Source organism: Eucalyptus grandis, chromosome 5 (assembly GCF_016545825.1).
Source record: "Eucalyptus grandis isolate ANBG69807.140 chromosome 5, ASM1654582v1, whole genome shotgun sequence".
NCBI lineage: Eukaryota > Viridiplantae > Streptophyta > Magnoliopsida > Myrtales > Myrtaceae > Eucalyptus > Eucalyptus grandis.
The window spans coordinates 56,859,323-56,881,100 of NC_052616.1; the positions used below are offsets into that span (position 1 = coordinate 56,859,323).

At 38.2% G+C, this 21,778-nt stretch overlaps 3 protein-coding genes across 3 annotated transcripts; 2 read left to right on the forward strand and 1 right to left on the reverse strand.

Annotated features, from left to right (window-relative positions):
* The first annotated feature begins 3,922 nt into the window (after window positions 1–3,922).
* LOC120293179 (peroxidase 27-like) lies at window positions 3,923–5,783 on the forward strand. The gene is made up of 4 exons (XM_039312106.1): window positions 3,923–4,220; window positions 4,482–4,667; window positions 4,940–5,105; window positions 5,284–5,783. Exons 1-4 carry the CDS (start codon window positions 3,996–3,998, stop codon window positions 5,688–5,690), a joined length of 984 nt encoding a protein of 327 aa, XP_039168040.1. The 5' UTR covers window positions 3,923–3,995; the 3' UTR covers window positions 5,691–5,783.
* A 6,087-nt stretch (window positions 5,784–11,870) lies between these two features.
* On the forward strand, window positions 11,871–13,886 carry LOC104445539 (peroxidase 27). Its single transcript, XM_010059437.3, has 4 exons — window positions 11,871–12,142; window positions 12,404–12,589; window positions 12,860–13,025; window positions 13,204–13,886. Exons 1-4 carry the CDS (start codon window positions 11,918–11,920, stop codon window positions 13,608–13,610), a joined length of 984 nt encoding a protein of 327 aa, XP_010057739.2. The 5' UTR covers window positions 11,871–11,917; the 3' UTR covers window positions 13,611–13,886.
* A 3,542-nt stretch (window positions 13,887–17,428) lies between these two features.
* LOC104445538 (peroxidase 27) lies at window positions 17,429–19,590 on the reverse strand. Its single transcript, XM_010059435.3, has 4 exons — window positions 19,305–19,590; window positions 18,723–18,908; window positions 18,282–18,447; window positions 17,429–18,099 (listed from the first exon to the last, which is right to left on the reverse strand). Exons 1-4 carry the CDS (start codon window positions 19,527–19,529, stop codon window positions 17,693–17,695), a joined length of 984 nt encoding a protein of 327 aa, XP_010057737.2. The 5' UTR covers window positions 19,530–19,590; the 3' UTR covers window positions 17,429–17,692.
* Between the last annotated feature and the right edge of the window lie 2,188 nt (window positions 19,591–21,778).

The window sequence follows — 21,778 nt, forward strand, 5'->3', positions numbered from 1 at the left end:
CTAATGACTCATACCCAACTCGACCCATGCTCAACACAAATTCAACCCAACCCATATTGCTAAAATACTTATATATTCAATATAATTTACAAAAACTCAAACCCAAATTGAGATGAGAATGTGGAGTAAATTAGTGCAATATCGAATGAGGGCAAGAGAAAATAAGAAGAGAATTATAAAGATAGGTTGGATCTAAGTAAATTGTTAATCTATTTATGACCTACTTCAACGACTCAGCCCATTATATATGGGTTAATAAATGGGCCTATGACTCATTTTGACAGGTCTATTGATGTCATTGAGCTAGATGAATGATCATCAGCATGTTGCGTGGTATGAATACTGTGTATAGTATTTTCTTATGGATATTGGAGAAAGTAAGATCGATGGCGTAGTTCATGAGTGCACACAAGATTAACCGGGCGAGTGGCTTAGGTTTGATTACAATAATAACGATGATATGAAGTGCTCCTAATCGGAATGGTTGTCTCCGATTGATGGTCCACCGATTTTATAATTCCGACCACGTGCAATATGTACTGGCAATGTCCCATGTTCTTCCCGTCATGGCACCGAACTTCTTTGCTTTTCTATTGAATTCTAATTCGTTTTATCATTAGTTGATTTCCATTTTCATTTTCAAAATTGCCTAGTTGTAATTTCGTTGGGAATGGCCACCTAATGCGCTTGACTGTTCTAGCTAGTCGACAGTCAAGTGAAAGGGCCTAAGAATTGTAATGTCTCATTGCATAGTGAATCACCACAGCACATGTCTCATTAAAAAAAATTATGTCCAAACGAGTTTCATGTATTGAGATGCACATGTCAGTTACATTAAAATAGCTTTACATTGGAGAATTGATAAATGTGGAGTAGTCAATATATCATAATTGATCAATAACTCATTAATTTAAGTTTTTTGAGAAAAATGTGAATTGAACTAAATATGTTGACGAGTTCAAACTTAGAATCTCTCTTGGCGATATCTCCAAATGAAGCTATCAAATTTCCATTGCGTGTTTTTAAAAAATGGTATCAAAGCCAGGTAGTCTACTCCTCATGTGTATTAGTGTTTGATGAATATAACAAGGAAGGAATCTTGTGACCAATGCAGTTTTCGAGCACCCCTCCCCACGTCTATTAGACACAGTGTCTAGGAATATCTTAAGTAAGTAATTTTGTGACCAACACGGTTTCGATAGTATTCATGATTTGGTAAGGCAAAAGACACCTGGGGTGAAAGTGGGCATTGTGTAGATTTAAGTTGAGACATGTAGATGTATAATGATACCTGAATCAAGATGGGGCATACCTAACATTGTGCTCACATGTGATGGGGTTATGGTTGAGATGCACATGTAAATCGTGTTAGAAAAGTCTCATATGGAGAATTGGTGTTGAGTGAAATAGTTAATATATAGTCATTTGTTCATAACTTATTGATTTAAATTTTTGAGTAAAGATGAATTCAATAGATGCATTGATGGACTCGAATTTGGAGTCAATCTTCTCAAATAAAGGTATTAGATATCTACTTCTGCTCCCAACACGCTAATGAGGCATTTAGGATGTATATTAAGGGTTTTGTAGGACAGATTGCATGTTCCAAAAAGTCAATAAATATGTGTTGCGGAAGGTGGACGATACAATCGACCCAACACGCTAATGAGGCATTTATGATGTACATTAAGGGTTTTGTAGGACAGAAGGCATGTTCCAAAAGTCAATAAATATGTGTTGCGGAAGTTGGACGGTACAATCGATCACACTAGCGAGATAAACGGAGGAATAAGCAAGAAATAGAGGAAAACACGAACCACTATCTATGTGATTCTATCTGAGATTTGAAACCAACTCAACGAGGAGAATAGCGGCAATAAATCCACCATGAACGATGGATAAACGAGCTTAGAACAAAAGCTCTCTCACACCCAAGCCCCAAATCATACCCAATCAATCCTCACCTGGTGTTAACTGAATGTCTCGAGTGCTTTCCTCACAAAACTCTCAAAGAAAACCCCTAGAAATACTCTCAAGAGGTTATGGTGTGTTGTATTTTTTTCTCTCATGAAAAACTCGCTAAAGTAGGGTCTAAAACACATGCTAGGCAGGCTGCCTTCTCGCGTCCTTCAGTCGTCGGCCTCTAAGTTTCAATTCTCGCTCGAGACGTTCGCCAAAACTCAAGACATGCTTAACAATATTAAACTAACTAGCACTTCCTTGATGTTTCTGTTCACATTTCAGAACGTCATAATATATTCTTCAAACAAATCTATATTGCACAATGGGTGTATTCGGCGCTTATTAATAAATGGTTCAAACAACCGATTAGCTGCTATCACAGCTTATTGTTCAATTATTGAGGTTTCACGTGGAGTGGGCAATTATTGGGGCTATTTATATGTTACTGTTGAGGTGTCATCGGATTATATCTGGACAAGTTTCGGGGGATGAATGGCAAGTAGTAAAAAGGCATGACAAATGCATAGAAATGTTTAAAATTTGACACTCTCGAGGAAGAACACCTCAAAGCTTTAGCCCTTGTGAAATAATTTGGGAAAATTATCAAAAAAGTCTTAGACCTATGTACAAATTTAGTCCTAAATATTCTTCTTCTTCTTCTTCTTTTATATTTTTTATTTATTGTTAATTAAGTCATAAACCTTTAACATTTGTACTAATTCAGTCTATCCAACCAACATTGATTGGAAATCGTTGACATGAACATCACCTATCCTACGTGGTGCATCTGGCACCGACGTGGACAATTTCATAATATATTTTAAAATTATTTATTTATTAATTAATTTCTTTCTTTTTTTTTCCTCCTTCTTTTGTTTCTCGTTGGGGACGATAAAGATCACTAGAGCTTGCCAACCATTGAGCGAGGGCCACAAAGCCCTTTCTAGCTAGCTGTGAGGGTAGTGGCCCTTGCCCGACCTAGCCTGGATCTAGGTGAGGCCGTAGCAGCCATAAGCGAGTTCACCTCGCCCAAATTTGCCTTGCTCAAATTTGGGCAAAGGCAACTTTGCCATGGCCTCACTGGCTGCATCTAGGAAAAGGTGCCAAGGCAAACTTGCCTGCGACCGCTATGGCCTCGCCTACTACCTAGCAAGCTCTAGTGACTCTTGTTGGCCACAATGGTAAACAAAAGAAGGAAGAAAAAAAATATGAAAAATTCAAAAAATTCAAAAAATAGATAAAAATTGAAAAACTTATCCATGCTGGCACTATTTGTGCCACGTAGAATAGCTAATATCCATATTAGCGAATTCCTCTCAAAATTGGTTGAATAGATTAAATTGGCATAAATGCAAAACATTTATGCTCAATTGATAAAAAAAAGAAATTATGACCAAATTGGCACAATTACAATTAATTTAGGACTCTTTTGATAATTATCCCAAAGGAACTCCCACGGCAATTTTTCTATCTTAACAATTTTGTAGGTTCTCTAGATGAGAAATCCTCGGATTCTTTGCCTGGTTGGAAGAACTTGGAAGGCATTATCTCGAATTGTGACGGTCATCAGGCATTAATGAACTCATCGTGGTTGCGTAAGGAGCTTATCGTTTGTCCACTGTCATGATAAAATTTTTTGTCTCACACTTCATTGTAAGTTGGCAAAGATATAATGGAATTTTCATCTTCCCATGTGTAGATCATGATCATGTTTCTTCGATATCGATTCGGTGGATTGAATCCAGCAAGCCCTTAAATTAAAACAAAGTCAAAGTCTCAATGCCATGTTCTAATTAAGAGAGTGGATCCGTACAAAATATGGAGGAGTTAGCTCCCAAGTTGGCTCATGCGAAGATGCAAATCGCATATAACAAAAGCATGCTGAACTGTCGTGCGAATGACAGCCCATAAATCATAGCTTAAGAAGCTGGTGCGAAGTATATAAAAGGCCAAAGCGGTTTGTTGATGGAAACATCCACACCAAAACACTAAGATCAAGCGAAAGTAGTCATCGTTCTTCTTGGCACGAAGCAATGGCTTGTCCGAAGCTCTTCTTGTCTTGTTTGTTGCTTCAGTTGATGTTCTTGTTCCTTGTCCCTGAGGTCGCTCATGGTCAGGGTCTCAAAGTAGGGTTTTACCAGAAGACATGCCCAAATGCAGAGGCCATCGTGAAGAAGGTCATGGATCAAGTCATGTCCGTCGCCCCGAGTCTCTCTGGCCCTCTCTTGAGGATGCATTTTCACGACTGTTTCGTCAGGGTAAGTGAATGAATGACCGCACGTACTTCTCTTCCTACTTGTGGTTGGGAAGAGTACTATCTTATGAGCACCTGTATAATGACTGAAAAGAATGGTTTTTACTTTCGTCGAACCATCTGCTAAACATCAATTAGAACAAGTTATAACCTAACGAATGGTGTTTAGCCCCTCAACGTACTTTTCTAGATTCATCCGTGGATACGAACTGTTTTCTGCATGAACTCACAGTCGAATAGTGTTTCTTTCTGGGTTTTTCCACAGGGTTGCGAAGGTTCAATACTCTTGAACTCTTCGACCAATCAAGCCGAGAAGGACGCGCCACCGAATTTCAGCCTTCGCGGTTACCAGGTGATCGATAGAGTCAAAACGGCGTTGGAGAAGGCATGTCCCGGCACCGTTTCATGTGCTGACGTCTTGGCCATCGTCGCAAGAGATGTCGTCGTCGCGGTGCGCATATGCATATGTCACTTGCATTATTCATTCATTCTAATTTTAATGTTCCTCATTTACATATGACATCAGTAGAAATCTCGATTTTCACAAACAATCCATCCTCTCTCATTGGAAAAAAAATTCCGCCCATACGTATCTTCGGATCTAATTACTGCTTGTCAAAACCGAGATTATTTTCACATCGTGCATCATGAAACTCAATGATTTTTCCATAAGAGAAAAACATATTTATATAGGAATTGGGTTTCTTTTTGTTGTCACTTTAGACCGGAGCACTTTCCTATGATGTGGAAACTGGACGAAGAGATGGGAACGTCTCTAGTTTAAACGAGGCGCTTAACAACTTAGTACCGCCTAATGCCAACATTACAACTCTGAAAGCAGATTTTGCAATGAAGGGCCTCAGTGTGAAGGACCTTGTCGTCCTATCAGGTAACACTTAATCTTCAATCATTGCTTCATATGCTTTATCGATTATTTTGTGGAAATTGACATAGATTAATAGGAAGAAACTATAATTTGAGCACGAGATTCATAAACAGTCTGCACCGCAAGGAGAAAACGTAATTTGTAAAGTCAGATCATGCTAATTCTGATTTCTGTTGACCAGGTGGCCACACCCTTGGAACTTCACACTGCTCTTCCTTCTCCGACCGCCTCTACAACTTCACCGGAAAGGGCGACACCGACCCCAAGCTCGACTCTAACTACATAGCAAGACTAAAGCTCAAGTGCAAGCCGAATGACCAAACCACCCTCGTTGAGATGGACCCAGGAAGCGTGAGGACGTTCGACATCAAATACTTCGATCTGATCCCGAAGAGAAGGGGACTCTTCACTTCGGACGCCGCACTTCTTGATGATAGCGAAACCAAGGCGTACATTGACCTCCAGATCAAGACCGGTGGATCCACCTTCTTCAAGGACTTTGGAGTGTCAATGGTGAACATGGGTCGGATCGGCGTGCTCACCGGAACGGCTGGTGAAGTCAGGAAAGTGTGTGCAAAGGTTAATTAAAAGTCTACGAGGAGGATGCATGATGAAGCATGGAATAATTGGAAGTAGTCCATTATTGGTGTTAACTCTGTTTGTCGGTCTATCATTTGTTCTTTTTGTATTATCTGTTTGTTGCACGTTCTACGTTAGGTTCCTCTCATTGTTTCCACGCGGCAACTATTTATTCATTTGGTTTTGTTAAATTTTCGGGTAGGCAGATTCTTGATTTTAAACAATAAAAGAGGATATATGTTGAAATATTTCACACATCTGACTATATGGTTTTGTACTATTTATATGCTTGTTTATATACTATTTATATGCTTGTAGTCGCCCCGCACCTACTATCTTAAGCTTTTTAGTTGGATTTGTAAGAGTTTTTCTAATTGTGGACTACATTAATTGATATTGTAATTTACCGTTTAACGTTTACCATTTTACGGGGTTTGGTCTAAGGTGAGATGGAAGGTTTCTTAATTAGTCGAATATGGGCTGACTAGTATGAGTCGAGTTGAGCCTAGCCCGTAATGAGGGGGACTGGCTGGAAACTTTATAAATAGTGCTCAAGTCTCTCCTCTAACCATAATTCTCACATGTATCTTCACCTAAAAAGCGTTTACCTAATGCTAAATGTGAGGGGACCGCCTCATTGAGCCAGTGATATGGAGGGCAATAGAGGAAAAGGACTTGATGCGTGGATCCCCTTGATATGTGGGTAATCCTTTTTCTGCTTCCGCTTTATGTTTGATGGATCCCAAAATAAGTGCATTAATCTTTCTACTCAATTATGCATGTTCTTGTTCTGGTTATGGAGATCTTGGGATTGCGCAATTTGCATCCTATAGAATTTTCTAACAATATCATATTCGCAAGCCTGTGTACCTTCAAGAATATGAACGTGTTCTCTACTGCTATTGCTTGCATGCATGTTTGATTTGTTATAGCTCCAAAGAGCTTGGATTACTAAGGGACGATAAAAATATCATAACAAATAATAACACTAGTGAACTTATTAAAATGAAGGGAATTCTTGATTTTCACGAGAATAACACTAATATATGCACAAAAGTGACAATGTATGAAGCACCGACATTCTTCAGGAGCTTTCTTGTTGTGTTGAAATATCCGACGCTCTCCGATACTTAGTTAATATATATCGGAAAATTTGATACTTGATCAACTCTTCGACATTTTCTGACATTTGAGTCCAAAATTCTAATATGCGAGTTCGAAATTCTGACACGTAATCCTGAATGTAATGGTCAATTTTAAATTTTTTGAATAAATAAGGAGTCAAAATGTAAATATGTATAGAAATAAAAATAATTAAAAAATAAAAATAAATGGTGAAAGAAGAAAAATATAGCCTTCTCTTCTATTCCGATTCTCACTTCCTATGGTATACAATTCATCCCCCGAGTTTTTTTGTTTCTCTTCTCTTTCGATATACTCTAGCACGAGAGTTCGAATATGGATTGCTTGCTTTTTGGTCCTCCAAATTTTATGGATTATTGCACTGTAATTGAATTTATCAAATTGAAACAATGAATGACATAAACAAATGGTGTATTAATTTTTAGTGTAAATTCATTCTAAACTCTTATTTATTTATTTATTCATTTGTGAATTTATATCAAATTAATTTGATTAAATAATCATAAAAATGATAATTTGTCATGCATATATACGTGTTCTAATGTGTCGAAGTTCTCTATTATTTTAGAAATGACATATCGACGTATTATGTCATGTCGTATTGCGTGTCACGTGTCAGTAACGATACTACTTAGACGACAATTAGTCAAAAAAGGTAACATGTGTCATGTTGAAGAGGAACTTATGTCACTCTTCAATATATTTCTATTGAAGAGAGTTGCTTATGTTATAACGCGTGGCGTTAGTTCAAGGTTGCATGACAAATAACATAGATACGAGAGATGATATTGCATTTGTTGACACCCAAATTTTACTAGCAAACTCATCATGTGTTTCTAGAAAAGAAAATGCCGGGATCCAATACGCCAATGATAGTGCAATTCCATCTTTAATCGAAAATGCCGTGGTTTCATCATCTAGCATTTATTTTTCCCGCCAAACTTATTCTGCACTTTTAAACTACAGACATCATGGTTTCCTCACTGGGCCCGGGCAACCAAAATTTCGACTGACAGAGGCTCAGGGGTCAACCAAATGTCGCCGCTCCGATCCGATTCTTGCAGTAGGGTCCATTGAGAATTTTAGCCCAGTTCGGGCCCATTAAGCCCAATTGCTTAACCGGGCGAGTGGCTTAGGTTTGATTACCATAATAACGTTGATATGAAGTGCTCCTAATCGGAATGGTTGTCTCCGATTGATGGTCTACCGACTTTACAATTCCGACCACGGGCAATATGTAGTGGCAATGTCCCATGTTCTTCCCGTCGTGGCACCGAACTTCTTTTCTTTTCTATTGAATTCTAATTCATTTTATCATTAGTTGATTTCTTTTTTCATTTTCAAAATTGCAAAGCTGTAATTTCGCTGGGAATGGCCACCTAATGCATTTGACTGTTCTAGCTAGTCGATAGTCAAGTGAAAGGGCCTAAGAATTGTAATGTCTCATTGCATAGTGAATCACCACAGCACATATCTCATTTAAAAAAATTAGGTACAAACAAGTTTAATGTATTGAGATGCACATGTCAATTACATTAAAATAGTCTTACATCGGAGAATTGATATAGGTGGAGTAGTTAATATATTATAATTGATCCATAACTCATTAATTTAAATTTTTTGAAAAAAAATGTGAATTGAACTAAATATGTTGACGAGTTCAACCTCAGTCTCTCTCTTGGCGATATCTCCGAATGAAGCTATCAAATTTCCACTGCGTGTTTTTAAAAAATGGTATCAAAGCCAATGTTGATTGGTAGTCTACTCCTCATGTGTATTAGTGTTTGATGAATATATCAATGAAGGAATCTTGTGACCAATGCAATTTTCAAGCACCCCCTCCCATGTCTATTAGACACAGTGTCTAGGGAATAACTTAAGTAAGAAATTTTGTGACCAACACAGTTTCTGATAGTATTCATGATTTGGTCAGGCAAAAGACACTTGGGGTGAAGGTGAGCATTGTGTAGATTCAAGTTGAGACATGTAGATGTATAATGATACCTGAATCAAGATGGAGCAGATCTAACATTGTGCTCACATGTGATGGGGTTATGGTTGAGATGCACGTGTAAATCGTGTTAGAAAAGTCTCGTACGGAGAATTGGTGTTGAGTGAAATAGTTAATATATAGTAATTTGTTCATAACTTATTATTTTAAACTTTTGAGTAAAAATAAATCTAACAGATGCATTGATGGACTCAGATTTGGAGTCAATCTCCTCGAATAAAGGTATTCGATATCTACTTGTGCTCCCAACATGCTAATGAGGTATTTAGGATGTATATTAAGGGTTTTGTAGGACAGATGTCATGTTCCAAAAAGTCAATAAATATGTGTTGCGGAAGTTGGACAGTACAATCGATCACAATAGAGATATAAACGGAGGAATAAGCAAGAAATAGAGGAAAACACGCACCACTATCTATGTGATTCTATCTGAGATTTGAAACCAACTCAACGGGGAGAATAGCGGCAATAAAGCTCTCTCACACCCAAGTCATTCCCAATCAATCCTCACCTAGTGTTTCCTCACAAAACTCTCAAAGAAAAACCCTAGAAATACTCTCAAGAGGTTATGATGTGTAGTAAACTTTTCTCTCATGAAATACTCGCTAAAGCAGGGTCTAAAACTAATGCTAGGCAGGCTGCCTTCTCGCGTCCTTCAGTCGTCGGTCTCTAAGTTTCAATTCTCGCTCGAGCCGTTGGCCAAAACTCAAGACATGCTCAACAATATTGAACTAACTAGTACTTCCTCGATGTTTCTGTTCACATTTCTTGAACGTCATAATATATTCTTCAAACAAATCTATATTACACAATGGGTGTATTCGGCGCTTATTAGTAAATGGTTCAAACAACCGATTAGTTGTTATCACAGCTTATTGTTCAATGTTCAATTATTGAGGTTTCACGTGGAGTGGGCAATGATGCGACCTCTACGAGCTCGCTCAACCGGCCAAAAAATGACTCAAGACCCGACTCGAGCTGACCCCAAAAGTCAATATGCCCATATTCCAATCCAATCCGAATTTGAAAGAATTTTGTTAGGTCTGGGCAAGGTGCCGACCCCCACCCAAAGTCCGGCCGGGCAGGCAAAACGAGTTAGATATATTGATTGTGCATAAAAAGTTTTACAGGATGAAAGGGTAAATCTTACGAGTTAGAAGATTGATATTAGGCTTAATCCATCGAGTTTAGAAGAATGTAACACTATGAGTTGATTTTATCGAGATATGATGAAGATAAATCATAATATAAGGACTGTCTTAATGTGTACACTTACAAATCTTGTTGAAGCTGGAAATGGGAATCACGAACTTGATCTGCAAATGCGCAGGAAGATTGGTTTGCACCCCAACAACACTGATCAAGGTGTCCGGATTTTTTACCCTGATTGGCCCTCGGATGCTTATGTTAGCATTGAAATTGAGGGAAATTTAGAGGAGAGAAAGAGGATATGAACGTTGAGAAGAGAGGTGTACTCTCATAGTGAAAAGTGGAAGAAAAAGTACCTAGTCTCATATTGCTATTTATATGTTACTGTTGAGGTGTCATCGGATTATATCTGGACAAGTTTCGGGGGATGAATGGCAAGTAGTAAAAAGGCATGACATATGCATAGAAATGTTAAAATTTGACACTCTCAAGGAAGAACACCTCGAAGCTTTAGCCCCTGTGAAATAATTTGGGAAAATTATCAAAGAAGTCCTAACCTATTATAATTGTACAAATTCAATCCTAAATATTCTTCTTCTTTTATTTATTTATTGATAATTGAGTCATAAACCTTTAGCATTTGTACTAATTCAATCTATCCAACCAACATTGATTAGAGATTGCTAACATGGACATCACCCGTCCTATGTGGTGTATCCAAAGACCGACGTCAACAATTTCATAATATATTTTAAATTTATTTATTTATTTATTTATTTCTTTTTTTTCCTCCTCCTTTTGTTTCTCATTGGGGACGACGAAGGTCACTAGAGCTTGCTAGCCACTAAGCGAGGGTCACAAAGCCCTTTCTAGCTGGTAGCGAGGGTTGTGGCCCTCGCCCAACCTAGCCTAGATCTAGGTGAGGCCATAGCGGCCATAAGCGAGTTCGCCTCACCCAAATCTGGGTAAAGGCAGCATTGCCATGGCCTCACCGGCCGCATCTAGGCAAAGGCATCAAGGCAAACTTGCCTACGATAGCTATGGCCTCACCCACTGCCTAGAAAGCTCTAGTGACTCTTCTTGGCCACAATGGGAAACAAAAGAAGGAAGAAAAATATTAAAAAATTAATGAAAATTCGAAAAAAAATAGATAAAAATTGAAAAACTTGTCTATGTCGGCATCATTCGTGTCACATAGAATAGCTGGCATCCATATTAGCGAATTTTTGCCAGAATAGGTTGAATAGACTAAATTGGCATAAATACAAAACATTTATGACTCAATTGATAAAAAAAAATTATGACTAAATTGGCACAATTACAATTGATTTAGAACTCTTTTGATAATTCTCCCGAAAGAACTCATACGGCAATTTTTCTATCTTAACAATTTCGTAGGTTCTCTAGATGAGAAATCCTCCGATTCTTTGCCTTGTTGGAAGAACTTCGAAGGCCCTATCTCGAATTGTGACGGTCATCAGGCATTAATGAACTCATCGTGGTTGCGTAAGGAGTTTATCGTTTGTCCACTGTCATGATAAAAAAATTTGTCTCACGCTTCATTGTAAGTTGGCAAAGATATAATGGAATTTTCATCCTCCCATGTCATGTTTCTTCAATATCGATTCGGTGGAATAAATCCAGCAAGCCCTTAAATTAAACCAAAGTCAAAGTCTCAATGCCATGTTCTAATTAAGAAAGTGGATCCGTACAAAATCATGGAGGAGTTAGCTCCCAAGTTGGCTCATGGGAAGATGCAAATCGCATATAATAAAAGCATGCTAAACTGTCGTGCGAATGACAACCCATAAATCATAGCTTAAGAAGCTGGTGCGAAGTATATAAAAGGCCAAAGCGGTTTGTTGATGGAAACATCCCCACCAAAACACTAAGATCAAGCGAAAGTAGTCATCGTTCTTCTTGGCACAAAGCAATGGCTTGTCCGAAGCTCTTCTTGTCTTGTTTGTTGCTTCAGTTGATGTTCTTGTTCCTTGTCCCTGAGGTCGCTCATGGTCAGGGTCTCAAAGTAGGGTTTTACCAGAAGACATGCCCAAATGCAGAGGCCATCGTGAAGAAGGTCATCGGTCAAGTCATGTCCGTCGCTCCAAGTCTCTCTGGCCCTCTCTTGAGGATGCATTTTCACGACTGTTTCGTTAGGGTAAGTGAATGAATGAGCGCACGTACTTCTCTTCCTACTTGTGCTTGGGAAGAGTATTATCTTATGAGCACCTGTATAATAACTGAAAAGAATGGTTTTTACTTTCGTCGAACCATCTGCTAAACATCAATTAGAACACGTTATAATCTAACGAATGGTGTTTAGCCCCTCGACGTACTTTTCTAGATTCATCCGTGGATACGAACTGTTTTCTGCATGAACTCACAGTCGAATAGTGTTTCTTTCTGGGTTTTTCCACAGGGTTGCGAAGGTTCAATACTCTTGAACTCTTCGACCAATCAAGCCGAGAAGGACGCGCCACCGAATTTCAGCCTTCGCGGTTACCAGGTGATCGATAGAGTCAAAACGGCGTTGGAGAAGGCATGTCCCGGCACCGTTTCGTGTGCTGACGTTTTGGCCATCGTCGCAAGAGATGTCGTCGTCGCGGTGCGCATATGCATATGTCACTTGCATTATTTATTCATTCTAATTTTAATGTTCCTCATTTACATATGACATCAATAGAAATCTCGATTTTCATAAACAATCCATCCTCTCATTGGAAAAAAAATTCCACCCATACGTATCTTCGGATCTAATTACTGCTTGTCAAAACCGAGATTATTTCCGTATCGTGCATCATGAAACTCAATGATTTTTCCATAAGAGAAAAACATATTTATATAGGAATTGGGTTTCTTTTTGTTGTCACTTTAGACCGGAGCACTTTCCTATGATGTGGAAACTGGACGAAGAGATGGGAACGTCTCTAGTTTAAACGAGGCGCTTACAAACTTAGTACCACCTAATGCCAACATTACAACTCTGAAAGCAGATTTTGCAATGAGAGGCCTCAGTGTGAAGGACCTCGTCGTTCTATCAGGTAACACCTAATCTTCAATCATTGCTTCATATGCTTTATCAATTATTTTGTGGAAATTGACATAAATTAATAGGAAGAAACTATAATTTGAGCAGGAGATTCATAAACAGTCTGCACTGCGAGGAGAAAACGTAATTTGTAAAGTCAGATCATGCTAATTCTGATTTCTATTGACCAGGTGGCCACACCCTTGGAACTTCACACTGCTCTTCCTTCTCCGACCGCCTCTACAACTTCACCGGAAAGGGCGACACCGACCCCAAGCTCGACTCTAACTACATAGCAAGACTAAAGCTCAAGTGCAAGCCGAATGACCAAACCACCCTCGTTGAGATGGACCCAGGAAGCGTGAGGACGTTCGACATCAAATACTTCGATCTGATCCCGAAGAGAAGGGGACTCTTCACTTCGGACGCCGCACTTCTTGATGATAGCGAAACCAAGGCGTACATTGACCTCCAGATCAAGACCGGTGGATCCACCTTCTTCAAGGACTTTGGAGTGTCAATGGTGAACATGGGTCGGATCGGCGTGCTCACCGGAACGGCTGGTGAAGTCAGGAAAGTCTGTGCAAAGGTTAATTAAAAGTCTACGAGGAGGATGCATGATGAAGCATGGAATAATTGGAAGTAGTCCATTATTGGTGTTTACTCTGTTTGTCGGTCTATCATTTGTTATTTTTGTATTATCTGTTTGTTGCACGTTCTACGTTAGGTTCCTCTCATTGTTTCCACGCGGCAACTATTTATTCATTTGGTTTTGTTAAATTTTCGGGTAGGCAGATTCTTGATTTTGAACTATAAAAGAGGATATATGTTGAAATATTTCACATGTCTGACTATATGGTTTATATACTATTTATATGCTTGTAATCTCCTTGCACCTATTATCTTAAGCTTTTTAGTTGGATTTTCTAACAATACCTATTCACAAGCTTGTGTACCTTCAAGAATATGAACGTGTTCTCTACTGTTGCTGCTTGCATGCATGTTTGATTTGTTATAGCTCCAGAGAGCTTGAATTACCAAGGGAAAGACAATGCTGGAGTCATTTGATGCTCGTATTTCGAGAATCTAACTAACTTCTAGCAATTTTGCTATGAGAAAAAGATTTAAAGTACTTTAGAGCGATTGTCATATCACATGATAAACTAACCTGTACTCAATTGATCGAACTCTTTTTACAGGATGATAAAAATATCATAACAAATAATAACACTAGTGAATTTATTAAAATGAAGGGAATTCTTGATTTTCCATGAGAATGACACTAATATATGCACAAAAGCAACAACCTATGAAGTATCGACACTCTTTGGAAGCCTTCGTGTTGTGTTGAAATGTCCGGTACTCTCCGATACTCAGTCAACATGTGCCGAAAAATTTGATATATGATCAACTCTCCCAACACTTTTCAACACTCGAGTCTGGAATTCTAATATGCGAGTTCAAAATTCCAACACGTAATACTAACATGCAAGATGTCAATTTTAAAAATTTTGAATAAATAAGGAGTCAAAATGTAAATATTTACATAAATAAAAAATAATTAAATAATAAAGGGTGAAAGAAGAAAAATATAGTCTTCTATTCTATTTCGATTCTCACTTCCTGTGATATACAATTCATTCCCAAGTTTTGTTTTTCCTCTTGTTTTCCGATATACTCTAACATTTGAGTTTAGAATGTGGATTGCTTGATTTTTTGTCCTCCAAATTTTATGGATTATTGACTTGTAATTGAATTTATCAAATTGAAACAATGAATGATATTAACAAATGATTGATTAATTTTTTAGTGTAAATTCATTCTAAACTCTTATTTATTTATTTATTTATTTATTTATTTATTCATTTGTGAATTTGAATCAAATTAATTTGATTAAATAATCATAAAAATGATAATTTATCATGCATATATACGTGTCACAATATGTCAAAATTCTCTATTTTTAAAAAAACGACTTATGGGCATGTAATACCATGTCCTTTTGCGTGTCATGTGTCGGTATCAGTGCTACTTAAATGACAATTAGTAAAAAAAAAAGGCAACATATGTCATGTTAAAAAGGAACTTATGTCACTATTCAATATATTTCTATTGAAGAGAGTTGCTTCCATTATAACGTGTGGCATTAGTTCAAGGTTGCATGACAAAGAACATAGATAAGAGAGACAGTATTGCATTTGTTGACACCCGAATTTTACTAGCAAACTCATCATGCGTTTCTAGAAAAGAAAATGCCGGGATCAAATATGCCAATTATAGTGCAATTCCATCTTTAATCGAAATGCCGTCCTTTCATCATCTAGCATTTATTTTTCCCGCCAAACTTATTCTGCACTTTTAAACTACATACATCATGGTTTCCTCACTCGGGCCCGAGCAACCAAAATTTCGACTGACAGAGGCTTAGGGGTCAACAAAATGTCGCCCCTCCGATCCGATCCTTGCAGTAGGGGCCCATTGAGAATTTTAGCCCAATTCGGGCCCATTAAGCCCAATTGCTTGACCCATCAAGCTCACCGCCTAGGCCCAATTACAATAGAATGCAAAGCCCGCAGAGTGGTCGGACCGGACTAGGCCGGCCCTCGTCGGGCCCACCAAGAGAAATTCCAGTACGTCCTTATGGATACCTACGGCGGGTTCTAACTTCTTGAACATGGGACAACTCATTTTGACGAGATCTTCCAACCGTCTTACTATTACTTTGGATTTTGGTCTATTAGCGGAATCAAACATTTGACCATAATTTGTAATTAATCCGAGCAATTTATATAAGTTTGTCTGGCCTATTCCTACTAATTTGACTCTACATGTGACCCCTCACATATTAGTATGAATCCACTTTCTCTTGCAATCATCTTACTGTGTTAGATGTAAATTCAAAATGCTCCATTACTTCTGCTAGAAAATTAAGCAATAAAACGATAACGTAAGTGCTTAATTACGGTTGACGAGATTCAATTGGATTGGTGATCATTAGCATGTTGCACGACATAATCAAAGGGTAATGCACGAAATAGCACCCCAAAATTCTCTCCAATAAGCAGTTGATACTGCCTAGACCAATGAAAACAAGTCGCCAGTTAATTAACCGCTCCCAAACGGCATCGTTGTCTCGAATTGGTGATATGCCCATTTTATAATTTCAACCACATGCAACGTGTACTGATAATGCCAGGTGTTCTTCCGGTCGTGGCACGAAGCTTCCTTTCTATTTGATCGAATTCTAATTGATTTGTTTTTTCGTTGAAAATGGCCATCTAATGTACTTGACTGGATTGTTCTAGCTAGTTGTTATAGTCAAATGAAAGCGGCTAACAACTTATTTAACTACTAGAATTTATTGATTTTGTTTGACATACTTAAACGATAACACTACACAACAATTACACTTCATTCTTTGGAAACTCTCTAAGGGTGTATTTGGTAATTTTCATGTTCTTGGGAACAATATATACTCAAAAATAATTTTTTTCATGTCTATTCTTGGGAATAAAGAAATCATTTTTTTTATTTCTTGTTTATGTTCCAAATTTATTTCATAACCATTTTTCTATTTTTGAAAATAGAAAAAATTAGTCGATATTATCAAATAATTTTCTATTCTTTTCTATACTAGAGAAAAAAAAAAATAAAAGAATAAAAAAAATATGATGGTTATCAAATAGGTTCTAATTATCCTTAAAAATTTTATTATTGCATAGTGGAGTTACCACAGCATGCCTCATTGGATAAATTTCTCTCAAAAGTGAGTTCCTTGGTGAGGCTTTTAGGATGGATATTAATGATCTACTCATTGATAGTGAGATAAAATGGAGAAATAAGCTAGATATAGAGATAACGATTTATAATATTTACATAATTCGATTTGAGTGTTGAAGCATACTCCATGGAGAATTAGGCTTTCTGTATAGTAGGTTTCCTCTTATATTATTCAATACCCTGAGAGGAACCTAACAAAGAAGAACCAACGAAAATCAAAGCACCCAAAAAGTACATACGATAGACCAACAAACAAAGTAAACAACAACAATTGATTATTCCCAATCATTCCATTCTCTATTCCGTGTCCTCCTCGTTGACCCTTAGTTAATTACTCTGAAGTTTTTTTCTTCTTTTTTTGTCGGTCTTACTCTATTCCTACTCTAACTCTCACTCTTAAACTTTTACCACGCCTCATTGCAGAGCGTTGGAGTTGAAATCAATTCCTGAAACTAAACCGTCTCCACCCCAACCCCCCGAAAATGTGAGGATTCGAACCCCTCACATCTTCTTTCCAAATTGAAAAGGTGGCCACTGGGGCAAACGCCAGTAGTTTATTAATCTAAAGTTGAAACAATGAAATATGCATGCTCGAATTAGTAGAGAACAAATTCATATTTCCGAAAGAACACAGGCTTGTAAATAGATTACATCCTCTTATTTATTCAAAGCCAAGAATCTGGTATGACTTTTATTTCCTCTTATTAAGCATTATATCCAATAAAACCAAATCAACATACACTTGCCATATCAAAACTCTAAGAGGAACCTAATAGAGAATGAACAGAAAACAAAGAACACAAAAAGAACAGATGATATACCAACAAACAAAGTAAACAACAATAATAGGGTATTGCAATCATTCCATGCTCCATCCTGTGTCTCCTCATCAATCCTCAATTAATTGACCTTTGAGCACACTTTTCTGACTTCGCCCGCCGTTCCAGTGAGCACGCCAATCCGACCCATATTCACCATCGACTCTCCAAAGTCCTTGAAGAAGGTGGATCCACCGGTCTTGACCTGGAGGTCAATGTACGCCTTGGTTTCGCTGTCATCAAGAAGTGCGGAGTCTGAAGTGAAGAGGCCTCTTCTCTTCGGGATGAGGTCGAAGTACTTGACGTCGAACGTCCTCACACTTCCCGGGTCCATCTCGACAAGGGTGGTTTGATCATTCGGCTTGCACCTGAGCTTCAATCTCGCTATGTAGTTGGAGTCAAGGGTGGGGTCGGCATCGCCCTTTCCGGTAAAGTTGTAGACGCGGTCGGAGAAGGAAGAGCAGTGTGAAGTTCCAATGGTGTGCCCACCTGGTCAATTGGAAATCAGAATTAGCATGATCTAACTATACAAATTATGTTCTCTCGTTGTAGTGCTGACGATGTTTATGAATCTCGCACTCGAATTACAATTTCTTCCCGATTAATTTATGTCAATCCCCATAAAATAATTGACAAAGCATATGGAGCAATAATTGGAGATTAGGTGTTACCTGACAGGACGACAAGGTCCTTCACACTGAGGCCTTTCTTTGCAAAATCTGCTTTCAGAGTTGTAATGTTGGCCGAAGGTGGTATTAAGTTGTTAAGTGCGTCGGTCAAGATAGACACATTCCCGTCTCTTCGTCCGGTTTCCACATCATAGGAAAGTGCTCCAGTCTAAAAGACAACACCAAAAAAAAAAAAAAATCTATATAAGAATGTTTTTCTCATTAAAATATAAAATGGTCGTGTTTTGTCAAGAGCGCCGTAAAAATAATCTTAATATCAACAAGCGATACTTGGATCCCATAATATGTATGGCTAGAATTCGTTTTCAAATGAGATAACACAGATCGTTTGTGAAATCAAGATTTCTACTAACGTCCTAATTATATAACAAACATCCAAATTTAAACCAAAAAATAAAGGAGGTAATGTATGCATATGCTCACCGCGACGACCACGTCTCTAGCGACGAGGGCCAAAATGTCAGCACATGAGACGATGCCCGGGCATGCCTTCTCCAATGCCGTTTTGACTCTATCGATCGTTTGGAAACCTCGAAGACTGAGATTGGGACCCGCATTCTTTTCGGATTGATTGGTCGGAGAGTTCAATAGTACTGAACCTTCGCAGCCCTGTGGAGAGGCCCAGAACAAAAGATATTCAACCGCGAGTTCATGAAGACAGTAGTTCGTAACCAAGGACGAATCTAGAGAAGTATGTTGAGGAGCCAACCATTTACTAGTACATAACTAGTTCTAATACACATTTTCCATTTTATCATATTGTTATCCAGTAAATCAGTCTTGTAAATCTCTATGCATTCCTTCCATGCATTACCCCTTCAGATGAAAGCCCAAGATCTAAATTCTCACGCTCGTTTTTCGCCAGTAAGTTTTTCACCTTAGAATCCGAACATTAGTTACATGCAAAGAATCACGTAATTAGAAAATGGTAAACTTTACACTCGTAGTAGGACGAGTTACACTTATGGTAGGACGAGAATCATGTGAGCTCGCTCTCTTACTTACCCTAACGAAACAATCATGAAAATGCATCCTCAAGAGAGGGCCAGAGAGACTCGGAGCGACGGACATGACTTCACGGATGACCCCCTTCACGATGGCCTCTGCGTTTGGGCATGCCTTCTGGTAAAACCCTACTTTGAGACCTTGACCATGAGCGACCTCAGGAACAAGAAACAAGAACGTCAACTGAACCAACAAGCAAGACAAGAAGAGCTTTGAACAAGCCATTGCTTTGTGCCAAGAAGAACGATGATTGTTATCGCCCAATCTTAGTGTTTTGCTGTGGACGCTTCATGAGCAAACCGCTTTGGCTTTTATACATAATTCGCACCAGCTACTTGAGTCTTAAATTATAGGCTGTCATTAACTTGACAGCTTAGCATACTTTAGTTATTTGCAATATGAATTTTCTTATGAGACGACTGGGGTGCTAACTTCTCCCTGATTTTGTACCGACCTAACTTCTTGATTAGAACACGGCTTTGAGCCTTTGACTTTTATTTATTTTAGGGGCTTGATGGGCTTACACCACCGGATCGAGATTCAACAAAATTAATAAACAGCGCACAGGATCAGCATGAAGTTTGCACGACATGTCTTTGCCAACTTACAATCTAGTGTGAGACAAAAAGGTTCATCACGGAAGTGGATAAAAAATGAACCATTACACACAACCACCATGAGCTCATTTGTCTAGTACCGGAGAGTTGACCTCTCTCGTAAGGTGGCAGGATCATGTGTTTGCTCAACTGAACTATTAAACTAACATGATTTGAAACGATATTGTAAGATCAATGTGGCCCACGATATGGTACAAAACACTCGGCATGTTACTTTGGCCAATTCAGGCCGAATATAACGTTCCCCCATCAGCTGATAATGTCCTAGTGAAGGTTGTGAACAAATGCGCAATTGCACAGGCTTGAAGCTTTAGTCAAATGGAGAGATTGGAGAAGAGAGATTCCTTAACTCATTCATGCCTTACCAAGCAAAGTGTTAATATAATGAGCAAGGGAATCTATTCATTGTATCAAAGGACCATTTGAATCGGTCCTGTATATCATTGGTGCACGTTAGAACAACTGGGATATATATTGCTGCTTTTTATAGCTATGACGCAAGCGTATATTTAGACCTTTTAAGCCCACACGGTCAATCACGTCGGATTGGAAGAGTTGTCATCTTGTCGCCACAATCGAGTGATCTGGTCACTGAATGGGGGAGGCTTCTTTCCACGAGGCTCGAACCAGTGGTCGCTCTTCTAAAGGCGTGCAGTTTGGCGATGAGTAGTGTTAAATAACCCGAGAAGGTCTTCGAGTTTGATTTCCCTGTGATTTAGATGAATTGGGAGTGTCTATTTACCTTCTAAATTCAAAAAACACATTAGCAAAGTCCAGTCGAAAAGCTAGGATGCTAATTATCGCAAATTAGTTGATCTGTTTCTTACACTTAAATTCATCATCAAGAGAATTGTTACTTTCAATTTATCCTTATATCAATAGGATCTAAATCGCTGAAAATGAAGAAAACATTTTACTACTAGAAGAACTTCACGAGAGTCAACCAAGTAACTCACCAAATTTTCGCTAAAGAGAAAGCCTTAATTTGCCAGGTTCATTAGGTTATAGAGTATTTTCATTTTGGGTGTATATTTCAGGTTTTTTTTTTCCTTATTTAATAAGTTAAGCAAACATGATTTGAAATATAAAGCACTTGATACACCGAACCAAAAGGTATTTTCTTTTTCATCTTGGATCTTCAATATCTACAAAAATTCACTTGTTTCAATTTAAATCTCGTTTCAAACTATTTCCCAAATCAATTTTCGAATATTCTAAAGAACCAAAAGGATCCAGTGTGATTCGATCTTGGATCCACCCCAATTCGTGTCTTTTTTTCTTTTATATGTAGTCGTGTGGACATCTTGGAATTTTTTAATCACCCTTATGACATTAGTATCCGCACGAAGTTGTCGGATGATTTGCTCCTAGTTTTGTTCAAAAAGTGTGCACTTTAATGAAGATCGAGAAGGGTTTCCTTGCTTAAGCTTATTCACAAAATTTTATGTATATATACAGGCACACACATTAAAAATAATAGAAATCAAGAGTATTGAAGATTTTGGGAATCTAGATCTAATTTGTCGTGGATTATATCAATTGGCTTTGTTAAAATCGAAATTGGCGAATCCACAGCTAAATAGATTAATAAATAAAATAAAAAAAAAAAGCCAAAAGGAAGCCACACCACGCCACACCACCTAAAGTATCGTAACTTCACCAAAATGCCCTCGCATCTTGTATGAAATAACGTATACACACTAACCAAACACCTAGGCCACCTCATAGTAGAGAGAGAGAGAGAGAGAGAGAGGGTCTCCATCAACATTGACTATTCAGTCAACTTGCTTTAGTCACTTACCCAGCAAGTACAACCTGCCATATATATGCTTACATTCTTTCACTTAAATAATTTAA

Excerpts from the sequence above, each read along its gene's own strand:
- LOC104445539 (XM_010059437.3), top strand. The coding sequence starts at position 11,918 with ATGGCTTGTCCGAAGCTCTTCTTGTCTTGTTTGTTGCTTCAGTTGATG. Across the intron at positions 12,143-12,403 it reads TTCACGACTGTTTCGTTAGG|GGTTGCGAAGGTTCAATACT; the intron begins GTAAGTGAATGA and ends GTTTTTCCACAG. Across the intron at positions 12,590-12,859 it reads CAAGAGATGTCGTCGTCGCG|ACCGGAGCACTTTCCTATGA; the intron begins GTGCGCATATGC and ends TTGTCACTTTAG.
- LOC104445538 (XM_010059435.3), bottom strand. The coding sequence starts at position 19,529 with ATGGCTTGTTCAAAGCTCTTCTTGTCTTGCTTGTTGGTTCAGTTGACG. Across the intron at positions 18,909-19,304 it reads TTCATGATTGTTTCGTTAGG|GGCTGCGAAGGTTCAGTACT; the intron begins GTAAGTAAGAGA and ends GCCTCTCCACAG. Across the intron at positions 18,100-18,281 it reads GGACCTTGTCGTCCTGTCAG|GTGGGCACACCATTGGAACT; the intron begins GTAACACCTAAT and ends CCAATTGACCAG.
- LOC120293179 (XM_039312106.1), top strand. The coding sequence starts at position 3,996 with ATGGCTTGTCCGAAGCTCTTCTTGTCTTGTTTGTTGCTTCAGTTGATG. Across the intron at positions 4,221-4,481 it reads TTCACGACTGTTTCGTCAGG|GGTTGCGAAGGTTCAATACT; the intron begins GTAAGTGAATGA and ends GTTTTTCCACAG. Across the intron at positions 5,106-5,283 it reads GGACCTTGTCGTCCTATCAG|GTGGCCACACCCTTGGAACT; the intron begins GTAACACTTAAT and ends TCTGTTGACCAG.